At 46.3% G+C, this 12,709-nt stretch overlaps 1 protein-coding gene across 3 annotated transcripts in view; it reads left to right on the top strand.

Annotated features, from left to right (window-relative positions):
- Positions 1 to 12,406, top strand: part of FAT3 (FAT atypical cadherin 3) — a gene marked incomplete at both ends in the record, with an annotated part of 559,095 nt that extends 546,689 nt beyond the window's left edge. For 2 of the 3 annotated variants that reach the window (XM_082845224.1, XM_082845225.1), the window contains 6 exons: positions 1,290 to 1,443; positions 3,770 to 4,425; positions 8,091 to 8,204; positions 10,305 to 10,364; positions 11,117 to 11,152; positions 11,781 to 12,406. In XM_082845224.1, the coding sequence (XP_082701350.1) occupies positions 1,290 to 1,443; positions 3,770 to 4,425; positions 8,091 to 8,204; positions 10,305 to 10,364; positions 11,117 to 11,152; positions 11,781 to 12,406 (1,646 nt within the window). The remainder of the gene's footprint in view (positions 1 to 1,289; positions 1,444 to 3,769; positions 4,426 to 8,090; positions 8,205 to 10,304; positions 10,365 to 11,116; positions 11,153 to 11,780) is intronic. The other variant, XM_082845223.1, reaches the window with a different exon arrangement.
- Between the last annotated feature and the right edge of the window lie 303 nt (positions 12,407 to 12,709).

Here is a 12,709-nt window from a genome sequence, read left to right as displayed (position 1 = left end):
GGGGCTAGCAAGTCTGAAATTTATATGGCAGGACAGCAGGCTGGAAATTCATGAAGAGTAGATTTTTCAGTCTTTACTTTGAAATCCTCATAGCTGGAAATTCAGCCAAGATTTCTGTGTTGCAGTCTTGAGGCAGCATTCCTTCTTCTTAAGGCCTTCTTTTGAATGGATAAAATCCACCCACATTATGTAGGGTAATCTGCTTTACTTAAAGTCAACTGATTATAAACATTAATCACATCCACAAATACCCTCACAGCAACATCTAGACTAGTGTTTGACCAATAACTGGGCACCGTAGCCTAATCAGCTTGATACATAAAATCTACCTTCACAGAGACCAAATCACAGAAACAGAGAAAAGCAACTTGGAAGAAACTATTTATGATAACATAAATGAAAATCTCAATAAAAGTTTCAAAAGATGAGAAACTCTCTCGGAAAGTAAAGCAAAACCTCACAGAAGTGTAACATGAGAGAAAGATAAAATTAAAGGAAGATCCAAATGATCTAAGATCTAAACCATAAAACTTCCATAAAAACAGAATAGAGAAAACAAAGGAAATCATCAATGCAATAAAGAAAGTTTCACAATTTCCAGACTGTGAGAGCCCGGTACTGGTTCAAGTTAAGTGTATATCATTGTGAAAGCTCAGAAAATTGTTGGGGACAGGAGAAGCCCCTCCAAACTGTTAGCGACAAAAAGAAACTAGGTCACACACAAACTTCAGGAACCAAAACAACTTTGGATTTCTCAAAAGTAACATAGAGGGAATTGCTTAGAATTCCATACATAATTATCAAAGAAGTGTAAGGGTGGAGTAAAAACATGTTCAAGGTCTCACAACATTGACTTCTTATAAACCCCTTCTCAGGAAGCTACTGTAGAATGAGTTCTAATGAAATGAGTATGGAACCTACAATAAACTCCTTCATGGAGACATCCTACCTTTTACAGTAGCAGCCTGGTGGGAAAAGCATCTTCTGCCCCATCCTGGTTTCTGTTTTGGGGATCTGTTCCCTGGGTGTCGCTTACCATTCTCACTAGGATTCATGTATGTGGTTAATTAGGTGAATTTTTGTGGACTAGCACAAGCTCCAAACCATTACTTGGCATTTTTGTGGCAAGATGGGTTCCAAGTGCAAAATAACCAATTTGTTAATCATCTTGGGAATTTGGGCCCTGCCTAAGATTTGATTCAGAGGAATTAGGCCATGTCTGGCCGAGTCCGTGCACTCTGAGCATTACCAGTGGCATCCATGGCTCATGAGTTCCTCTGTTTCTCCAGGTTATCAGTGTACCTGTCTCTCCCAGTTCACCGGGAGAAACTGTGAATCGGAGATCACAGCCTGCTTCCCAAACCCCTGCCGGAATGGAGGCTCCTGTGACCCCATAGGAAACACTTTCATCTGCAGTTGCAAAGCTGGGCTCACTGGAGTCACGTAAGTGAGATTGTGCAATTAGTCTTTCTCTACGCTGCTTCTTGTTGCTAAGAAAACCAAACAGTAAAAAACTAACTGGGATTGGGACTTCCCTGGTGGCCCAGCGGTTAAGACTCCACGTTCCCAATCCAGGGGGCCCGGGTTCAATCCCTGGTCAGGGAACTAGATCCCACATGCCACAACTAAAAAGGATCCTGCACGCTGCAACTAAAGACCCCGCACCGGTGATTAAGATCCCGCATGCTGCAACTAAGACCCGGCGCAGCCAAATAAATAAATATTAAAGCAAAAAACAACAAAAAAACCCCACCTAACTCGCATAAAATATTCACCACTAATAGGATGGGCAAAGGGTTAATATCTGAATATAAAGCGTGCTTACAAATGACTAAAATGTTATCAGGGATTATCTCTGGGTAGTGGGGTTATGGGTTAATTATATTTTTACTTTATACTTCTCTATATTTTCAGAAATTTATACAATTACTATGTGTTCTGTAATCAGGAAAACAATCCTTTTAAAGAAAGTCTTCTCTGACCCCTAATATTTCCAGTATAGCTCTGAGGCAGATGTACTATCCATTTCCCCAGAACTCATAAACTGGGCTCTACTTTCTAGCATTTTATGATCATTCTGAGAAACTGAAAACTTACGTTTCCTTTGCAAATCTTTTTTTCCCCCAAGGAAGAGGGAAATTAAAGTGTGAGCCGAATGGAAAGGGAATGTTTTAAGTTCTTAGTAAAACAACGCTTTCAACTATCCTTGATGGTTTTAGAAGTATATATATATATGTATATGTAATCTCAAGCAAAGTGATATTCTAATTACAGATCAGTCTTATGTATTCATTAAAGTAAATCTCCCGAGGACTTTACCAGGAAATACTTAGCTGACTTTGATTTGTTGGATGTAATTTAAAGTAATAAAGCTGCATTTATTTTTAAATACTCTGTGATTCTGACTAATTTCCAGCTGACCTGGCCTCAATCTGTTCAAATTAGGGACATTTGACTACATTTTAAAAGGTGGATTACCAAAGATAGAAGTGATCGGGCCTTTTAAAATGAACACATCAGAATAACTGGGGAAGTAGAGGACAGGGAAGAAGAAAGATCTATGTTCTTAAATAATGTTAAACTAAGAAAGAGTAAGACTTACATGTTTGCCTTATAATTATACTCAAAACAAGTCATCGATTGCTTTAACGAGAATAAAATGGATTTATTTTTCGTTAGAATGCTTTAATCATTTTTCCTGATAATCTGCGTTAGCCTTAGCCTTTAACATAAGCATAGAATCCAGAAGATACGATGCTATGTAGCCCTCCACCCACTGCCTACATACGCCCTATTACCCCTGCTTCCCAGAGAGACCAAACATGACTGTATCTATTAGAGAGAAATGTCAGAACCAAACTTTCTCCTCCCTGGAAACTCTATTATAGGGTGTCTAGCTTCACAGCTCTTTAAGTGTAGCTCTACAATCCCAGAAGCTCTGAGAACTAAAAGGACTGAGGATAAATTCGTGGCAAACTAATTTGGTGGCAAAGTCAGCCAAACCCATTCCGAGGCTACTTCTAGTCTTTATTTCCCTCATTTATTGTGAATATCCATATGCTTTACTGTAGAAACACTGGCATATTTGATTATGGGGCCTATGTCAGCACCAGTTCCTGGGATGGGGTGGGTATTCTACATAATATGAAAGGTATGTACTGTATGTCATTTCTAAAATTGCAAAATTTTACATTCTGAGATGCATCTGGCCCTGAGCATTTTGGAGACCGGTACGTCTTCAACAGCATCTGTGGTTTCTTTTTCTGCTTCTTCTCTTCTCTCCCATGGCAGCCGTTTCCTTCCTCCGACCCGCTAGGGTCAGAATGTGGGAGAGATTGCATTGGGGAAATCCCTTAATGCATGATGATCACCGGGGTCTACGGTGGGCGCATAAATGCTCACCCACCTCCCATATACACTGCATCACATCATTTTTGTCTTGCTTCAGGTACCCTTTAGGTACTTTTTCTCTCTCTCTTTTTTTTTTTTTATTGCGGTACGCGACACTGTTGCGGCCTCTCCCGTTGCGGAGCGCAGGCTCCGGACGCGCAGGCTCAGCGGCCATGGCTCACGGGCCCAGCCGCTCCGCGGCAAGTGGGAATCTGCCCGGACCGGAGCACGAACCCGTGTCCCCTGCATCAGCAGGCGGACTCTCAACCACTGCGCCACCAGGGAAGTCCGCTTTTTCTCCTTTAAAGATGTCGGTTTAACATGGAACGTCCGCAGGTCCTGATGTTTGAGGGGGGCTTTTGTGTGTTCTGTCGCGAAGGTGCGAGGAGGACGTCAACGAGTGCGAGCGGGAGGAGTGTGAGAACGGCGGCGCCTGTGTGAACGTGTTTGGCTCCTTCCTCTGCAACTGCACACCAGGCTACGTGGGGCAGTACTGCGGCCTCCGCCCCGTCGTGGTACCCAACATCCAGGCCGGCCACTCCTATGTGGGGAAGGAGGAGCTCATCGGCATCGCCGTGGTCCTCTGCGTCATCTTCGTCCTCGTCATCCTCTTCATCTTCTTCCGCAAGAAGGTCTTCCGCAAGAACTACTCCCGCAACAACATCACACTGGTGCAGGACCCTGCTACGGCCGCCCTGCTCAACAAGAGCAACGGCATTCCATTCCGGAACCTGCGGGGCGGTGGGGACAGCCGCAACGTCTACCAGGAGGTGGGGCCCCCGCAGGTCCCCGTGCGCCCCATGGCCTACACCCCGTGCTTCCAGAGCGACTCCAGGAGCAACCTGGACAAGATCGTGGACGGGCTGGGCGGCGAGCACCAGGAGATGACTACATTTCACCCCGAGTCACCGCGCATCCTGACGGCCAGGCGGGGTGTGGTCGTGTGCAGTGTGGCCCCCAACCTCCCTGCCGTGTCCCCCTGCCGTTCTGACTGCGATTCCATCCGGAAGAATGGCTGGGATGCCGGAACTGAAAGTGAGTCGGAAGTAGTAATGCATCATTATTTCTTCCGCTCATGTTTACTGGAAGGAAATTCGGGAAGGGAGAGCGCCCCGGAGGCACAGAGCTCTCAGTAGGACATGTTCTGACCCTAAATGTTCACACCAGCCCTGAAATATTGCCCTGGTTCTTATCCCCATTTACAGATGGGGAAAATAAGGCTCAGAGAACATACATAATGTGCCCAATATCACACAGCTAGTAAGAGGAAGCTGGTACTCCAATACAGGGCTGCCAGCCTCTAAAACCCATGCTCTTCTTTTTAATTAAGAAAAACGTTTTATTTTATATTGGAGTATAGTTGATTAACGATGTTGTGATACTTTCAGGTGTACAGCAAAGTGATTCAGTTATACATATACATGTATCTATTTTTTTCAAATTCTTTTCCCATTTAGGTAGAACCCATGCTCTTCTCACAATAGCACACCATTGGCAATAAAACAAGCAGCATAGCCACTTATGTGATATACAGGAAGTGTGCTATGGAAGGTCAGAAGAGAGTATTTCTAGTCTTAGGGTGAAGACTTGAGGGGAGCAGAGGGACATTTGAGTTGGACCATGGTGGATCAAAGGTCCAGGAAAAGGAGGGTGTTCCACCACATAGAGGCACCCACATGATCAGAAGAAAAGCAAGTCCGTCTGTTTGGCAGGGTTCAGGAAATGCAGGAATGCAGGGTTCAGGAAACAAGAAGGTGAACCACAAGCAGGAAAAGTGGTCCAGGCCAGATGCTAGTGTTTCCCTCTCCTTTTGGCCTCATACAGCAGAATTCTAGGCAAAGAGAAGAGCCACAAGTGCAAAGGCCCTGGGGTGGGAAAGACTTTAGTATATTGAAGAACATAGACAAGGTCAATGTAATTGGAGCTTGGTGAGCGGTGGGGAGAGTGGATACATTTTAACAGCAACCCTAATGCAGTTTTTAATCAGGTAAGTAGCTTGATCTAATTTACATTTTTAAAGGATGGCTCTGACTGATCCATGGAGAAGAGACTAAATAGGACCAAAGAGGGAAGGGAGCAGAGACCATTTTGTTGTCCTATATGAACACCTGGGGAGAGGTGGTGATTGTTTTCTCTGTCCTAACATCAGTCAGAATGAAACTAAGGCAAGCTCCGTTGTATCCTACGACTTTTCATCAGGCCTAATGGCTTTATATTCGAGTAGCAGTGACACCCTGGGTAGCAGGAGTTTCCAAAGGCTAGGATTACAGTACTTTGATGTATGTTGGGGTAAAGGGGGGAGGGGGGAGGCTGGTTTCAAATGGAGCTAGAAAGCACATGCACCCAAGGAGATACAGGGCGTCTCCATGAAGGAAGGGGGCATTCCTACTGGTGTCTTTAAGCATGAGTAAGATTTGAGTAGGAAACTATTGGAGAGGGCCTAATGGGAACAGGAAGCAGCTCAGTCAGTGCAGGGGACACGTGAGGGGTTACCTGAGGGTGTCTGGCTCTGTTGTTTAGGAGAAAGGCAGCCAGAGGTGAAAGTTTGGACACCAACTACATGAAAAATGATTGAATCTCTGAGAGTGTGAGCTCACTGAGGGAGCAGGAACAGAGAGAGGATGGTCCATCTGGGCCTCAGAAAGGATCTTGGAGATGCCTACCTGTGGGAGGTGGGCAGGGAGTTGGGGCCGGGAAGGGAAACAAACACATGTCAACAAAAAGAGGGCAAGGAAAGCAGAAAGGGCAGCCAAGCAGAAGCCAATAAGGTCAGCAATAAGGTCAGCAGGGTTGAGCACCGTAAAACCATCCAGGAAGACACAGTCTTAACAAAATACTGCACTTGACACCTAGAAGTTTCTTAGTGATCTCAAGAATGTCCCAATGAGTCCTCAAGACAGAGTTCAGCATGCAAGGGTTAAGGACGAAGAGATTTGGTGAGAAAACAGAGGCAGCAGATGAACATGAAAAGCCACCACTGCCGTGTGCTGGATCGTCTCCTTAAATCCCCACAGTTGCCCCACATGGGACCAGTTGGAGGAGTGGATAAGTGAAATGACTTGCTTTAGAGCAGTAACTAGGAAAGGGAGGGGTGAGGATTGGCATCTGGTGCATCAGGGTCCAAAGCCTGTGCTTTTACCCAGACCGCTCTGGGGAGCTTTACCAGGGAAGTGGGAGAGGGACGGGAGAGGGAGAGAGTCCCCTGATGATGGAGGACAGCCTCTATTCTAATACCACTCCAGCTATGCTCTCTGCTGACTCCACCTCTGAGTAGACACACTTACACTTCAAGTCCTTCCCCTTGGATTTTAACCATAAATATATTCCCTCTCGAATTAGTGGTAGAGTTAGACTTTACTGCAGCCTTGCCAATCCCCTGGTTAGTGGAAAGCCTCCTTTCATTTAGCAGTGAAGATTTTGAATAAGTGGAAGTGCGGAGAAAGGAGTTTTGTGCACAGCACTATACTCACCAGGGTGGATCATTTGGCATTTCCTTCCTTGTGTTCAGGGCTAAGCCTGGTGCCCACCTTGTGCTCTTCCAAGGCACATGTTTTCTGCCACATGGCTGTTGGGAGGTGAATATCTCCCTGGCATCTCTGTCCACTTGTATCGGTTGCTTATCCAACTCATCGTTTTGCTGTGGCTTCAGCATCTGATGGCAGATGCAGAGCTGCAGTGCCTGCACGTTTTGGGGAAGAAACAGCGATTTCTCTAGTCATGAAGAACAACTGTTCCCTTAATCACGAGTCCCCGTCTCTTCATACCATCACATTCTGTGATGATTTTCCTGGCGATCAGTTCCCTCCACCCACTTCGTAATGTGACAGCTTTATTTCCAGAATCCACCTCAGGCCAAAACTCACATGTCCCCCCAAAGTATTGTTGAGCTTTTATCGACTACATTTCCCCCTTTGTTAAGCAAGGCAGAGCTAGCTGGCGAGACAGTCTCTGGGTGACTAATTCATTTTTCACTGGACAACTTCAAGATATGGGTTTTTATTGCTTCTTTTAGTCCATCAAATAAGAAAGTAGCCCTGTAGTGCGTGTGTGTGTGTGTGTGTGTGTGTGTGTGTGTGTGTGTGTGTGTGCAGGCTCTCTTTGTATGGTAAAGAAGGAGAAGTGTGTGGCTAAGAGCACATCCACACCGCTGACTGCTGTCCTCCGGAGTGCCGAATGCTGTCATTCCCAAAAATGATGTGGCGCTGCCCCCTAGAAGGCAAAGCTGAGAACTCCACTCGCTCCCCAGAGAGGGAAGTTCGGATTAGTGTAATGGCATTCTTGCCTATAAAATATTTATACTCCTATTTTAAAAGTAATCTCATTTAACCTGGTGTTGACACCACATCAGTTCATGTAAATGATCTAAATTAACTCTGAATGGCAAAGAGCAGCCCAGCCACTTCATCCTAGCTTTCCTCTTCACTTAGTCGCTTCCCTTTGAGGATGGAACAGCGACTTTCGGCTGTCAGCTATTTGGAAGCTCATTTACCACAGGTTAAGGGTTTCGAATCCATAATGTAAATTTCTTGATTGACAGATCTTTGCCCCTGATGGTACAGTCAGTTTTCTATTGTGCACTAAATTATTTTCTCTAAGCAAATGAAAGTGCCCCAAGAAGTGAACTCTGGCAGGGGGCGGGGCTGGAAATATGCACAAGGTAACCAGTGTCATTTCTGCTTTCTCTCTGGCTGTCCACGAAGACAAAGGGGTTGATGACCCAGGAGAAGTGACCTGCTTTGCAGGCAGTAATAAAGGCAGCAACTCAGAAGTTCAGTCCCTGAGCTCCTTCCAGTCAGATTCTGGTGACGACAATGGTAAGAAGTCATGGAATTTGTCCCTCCTGGTGGGCTCTGTTTCCTGTGCTGGCGATCACTGGTTGAGAGGAAGGTGTTGGGACCCATCCTGTTTCCTGGCCCAAGCGTGGGCTTTTGCTTATGCTCACAGCTTTCGCTGGGCTCCACTGTTGCGTGTCCGCTGAAAAAGCAAGCACTCATTGAGCCGCAGCTGGGAGCAGGCGCAGAAGTAGAGGAGGTTCCCGCAGACCTCCAGTAATGCGTCCTCTTTGACTTAGTACATGATGGCACTACCTCATCCCAAAGGATACTCTCTAGCAAAGTGTGATTTGTTTCCTTTTTTATTCTAGCTCATGATGATCTCTTCACACTTCACTATCCACCCAATCTCCCCATCATTAGAAATTAGTTCAGAGGCAAGAACTCCTTCTCGTAGAACCTCCTTCCCAGAGAGGTAGTATCTTCATTCTTCTTCAATCATTTGAGGTCATGGGCCTTTGGAGAATCTTATCTTAGATACGATGGATCAGCTCCTTAGAAAAATGCACATACCCCCAAAATGTTGCATACAATTCCATGTGGTTCATGAACCTCACTGACACCCCAAAGCTGCAGCCTCTACCTCCTGTGAACCCCTATTTATGGAGAGGGCGTTCATGAAGGACTGGGTTTTCTGAGCTTGAGGAACCAGCTTTGGAGGATGGGTTGGTCTCCCCAGGGCAGGGAAAGGGTGCAGAAATAGTCATAAAACAGTGAGAATTTACCACATGGTGGTGAACAAAGAATAATTTCAAGTAGTCATTGACAGTGACAGGCAGGCTTACCTTAGTCTACACCTTATGCTATTTTCCCATTTATCAACAATTGGCAAAATTGGATATTTATAATTTATGTAATCATTCACCCCATAAACCCTTGCTGAGTTTCTCCTGAATATTGAATCCTGTGCTGGGCATTTTGTAGCCTGAAGAACAAAATGAAAATGACATAGTCTTTGCCAACCGCCACCCACCCCCAGCCCGCCCCAGGTAAAGACAGGAACAAAGGAGCCCCGAGGCCATAGAAGCAGTCATGGAAGTCAAATAGTCTACTGTCCCCATCACCACCCCCAAATCTCTTCCGCCTCCATCCCAAATCCCTGGCACTCCTGAGAGATGCGGAAACCTCAGTGTATCTGACCACTGGGGTAACAAACCATGTAACAGTGGATTTCTTCTGAGCAATCTCAGAAGGTCAGAGGCAGGCCTCCAGATTTCTTTACCTTGGTGTTTACTCCCTTCTTCATCCCCAGCCAGAAGAAAAGTTGTGGCTGGTTTGCATTTTATGTAGAAGCAGCTAAGAACGTAGTGTTTCCAAACTCCAGACAGCAGCTCCAGCGATGATGCCTGGTTGACTATTCTCACAGGCTCTTCTTCATCACACACTTGGGCTTTCAGGCTTAGCATTCTGGGTTGGTCCTGACTAAAGCAGGCTTCCTAAAGTGCCTGATCACCTCTCCAGAAGCTACTGGTATCAGGTGCTCAGGCAACCCATATGAGCACAGAAATCTCCTTCCCAGTTTCTGACTATTTCAGAGGCCAAGTGCTGACTCTCATCTACACTTGACGGGTGGGATCTGGGCCTCGGGTCGTTCTAGGCTATCGGTGACGTCATGTGAGTGTGAAACCATCAGTGCTGCAAAGGTTATCCTTCATTACTGGCATTTGGCTCGGAGCAGCATGGCGGACCAGCAAGTAATTATCCCTGGGAATAGTGAGGTCTTCCTTGGAGCCTTTGGGAGTCACTAATGAGAAATTAGCATAAGCTTATGGCCTTTGCCTTCCTAGATTGATTTCACTGGGCCACGAGGTGTGAATTTATGACCCAGCAATTCCTGCCGATCGTGCCTTTCAGGAGGACTGGCCCCGGATTTGTTGCTGTTTCCCTTCCTCCAAGAAGCCAGGGGGATGAAAGTGTCCACTGGAGTCCAATGGATGGACTATGGGAAGCTTTGGGTGTTTGCATGCTGTGCCTTTGTTGTTACCATTGTTGTTGTTAAGACAAGTGAATGTATGTTTAAAATACATAACTAACCTGAAGCTGTCCTTCTCCTCCCTCCTGTCTTCTTTTCCTGGCCACAAGCATCCATAGTGACTGTCATTCAGCTTGTCAACAATGTAGTTGACACTATAGAGAATGAAGGTATTTACTGTTTTCTTCCATAGCATTTCTTTGTGCAGAGTTAACCTTTTGGAAATATCACTTCCCTGTTACTTTGAACTAGGGGTGACTTTTTTTTTTTATTGAAGTATAGTATAGTACAATGTTATATAAGTTTCACGTGTACAACATAGCGATTCACAATATTTGAAGGTTATACTCCATTTATAGTTATTGTAAAATATTGTCTATATTTCCTGTGCTGTACAATATAGCTTTGTAGCTTATTTATTGTATGAACTAGAGGTGATTTTAATCATTTGGCAGCAGAGGGGGCGGTACAGGTGGTTTCAATGAGACGCTGAACGTCTCTCTCTGGATTGGAGTGAATTTTACAATTTCGAAAAAAAATCCAGGTCATAGTTCTTTTCATATGTGAGGTACTCTTTTTATAAAATCCCTTCCGAGAGAAGAGTACCCACTTAATCGAAATCCAGATTAATACTAAATTCATTCTTACATTCAACATGTATTGATTGAGCACCTACTGTGAGCTGGGGATATTTAAGAAATCATTCAAAACTATAATATTATGGGAATTGATTTCAATCGGGTAACTTTTATTAGTGATTTAATACTATTAGGGCCTGGTACAGATGCGACTTATCTTTTCGTTTCGCAAATAACAACAAGGAGAAATAGGAACATTTTTTTACATCATCTAAAATGTTCTATTGTACCTTCTTCACATGACTTGGACTGTCAGTTTTACTTCTCACTTTGTATTTAAACAGTGTCTGTCACGGATCAAGGACAGAACTACAACCGAGGTGATTCTGCCATGCCCCCAGCATAATATGTTACTTATGCGTTTGGAATTGCTGAGTTTGTTCTTACCCTGTCACTCTCCTTCCATCTTTTCTGAGTTTCTTTGATCTGAATTTTGCATGTTCCAGGTGTCTTGTGTGCTTGGTACTGGAGATGAAAGTCCCAGCCCAGCATCCTCCCTCCCCCAGCCTCTCCCCTGCTCCAGCAACTCACTTGTTTGCACGCACATCTCCCTCCCTCCTGTGGTCCACAGGACGGCTGATGCATCTACCTCTTCGAGCATGTTGCCAGCCTGGATGTGCACTTAGCCTATGGCTAGGAAGAGGAGAGAGGGTTCTAGAACTGTTGTTTGCTCGGCATGCCCTCGCTGGCCATCGCTTCCGGCATGGCTGAGTGGGAGATGCTGCAGCAACCAGGTGTCATCCTCAGAGTTGCCATTGCCTTGTACTTCCCGGGCCAGAGCATGGCTGGTCCTGAGAGACCCTTGTAAAAAGCATGCGGGTGACCCTGGCTTCTTAGGGTCTCCTGGATGTTAAGAATTGCATGTCAGGTTCCTTGCCTGCTCCTTTCTGAGCCCTGACTCCAGCTCCATTCTGGAGGAAACTAACTGACACGGCTTCTCTCTCACAGCCTATCACTGGGACACCTCTGACTGGATGCCGGGGGCCCGCCTGTCGGACATAGAAGAGGTACCCAACTACGAGAACCAGGAGGGAGGCTCGGCGCACCAGGGCAGCACGCGGGAGTTGGAGAGCGATTACTACCTGGGCGGCTACGACATCGACAGCGAATACCCACCCCCCCACGAAGAGGAGTTCTTGAGTCAGGACCAGCTGCCCCCACCCCTGCCAGAGGACTTCCCGGACCAGTATGAGGCCCTGCCGCCCTCCCAGCCGGTCTCACTGGCCAGCACGCTGAGCCCAGACTGCAGGAGAAGGCCCCAGTTCCATCCCAGCCAGTACCTCCCTCCCCACCCCTTCCCCAACGAAACGGATTTGGTGGGCCCTCCCGCCACCTGTGAATTCAGTACTTTTGCCGTGAGCATGAACCAGGGCACAGAGACAGCAGCGGGCCCAGCAGACAGCGTGTCTCTCTCCTTGCACAATTCCAGAGGCACCTCGTCCTCGGATGTGTCAGCCAGCTGCGGCTTCGAAGACTCTGAAGTAGCCATGAGTGACTATGAGAGCGTCGGGGAGCTCAGCCTCGCCAGCCTTCACATTCCCTTTATGGAGACCCAGCACCAGACCCAAGTGTAGAGGATACGCTCGGGTGACACGCGCGGTTTGTTACAGAAACGCGGAGGGAGACTGGCTGGGCTCGCATCTCCACGAAGGGTCCTGTGTTGAGCGAGCGGGAAATGCGGTATTTTCTTCTGGGAACTTCTTCCACAAGCAAGCTCGACTCTAGCTGGCTGAAAAGGAAAGGTTCAGAAATTGTTTCTGAGAGGTGACCCATCACCCTGGCAGTGCGTCCCTGCGCTCATGACCGACAAGACGCACCTAGTTTTTAAAGGGGGAAACAATTTCACCCATTGTTATACAGTCCATCTGTATGGCTTT

Source organism: Leucopleurus acutus, assembly GCF_964270905.1.
Source record: "Leucopleurus acutus genome assembly, chromosome: 8".
Lineage (NCBI taxonomy): Eukaryota > Metazoa > Chordata > Mammalia > Artiodactyla > Delphinidae > Leucopleurus > Leucopleurus acutus.
The sequence above is the reverse complement of the archived record's forward strand: the minus strand, read 5'-3'. Positions and strand labels throughout refer to the sequence as shown.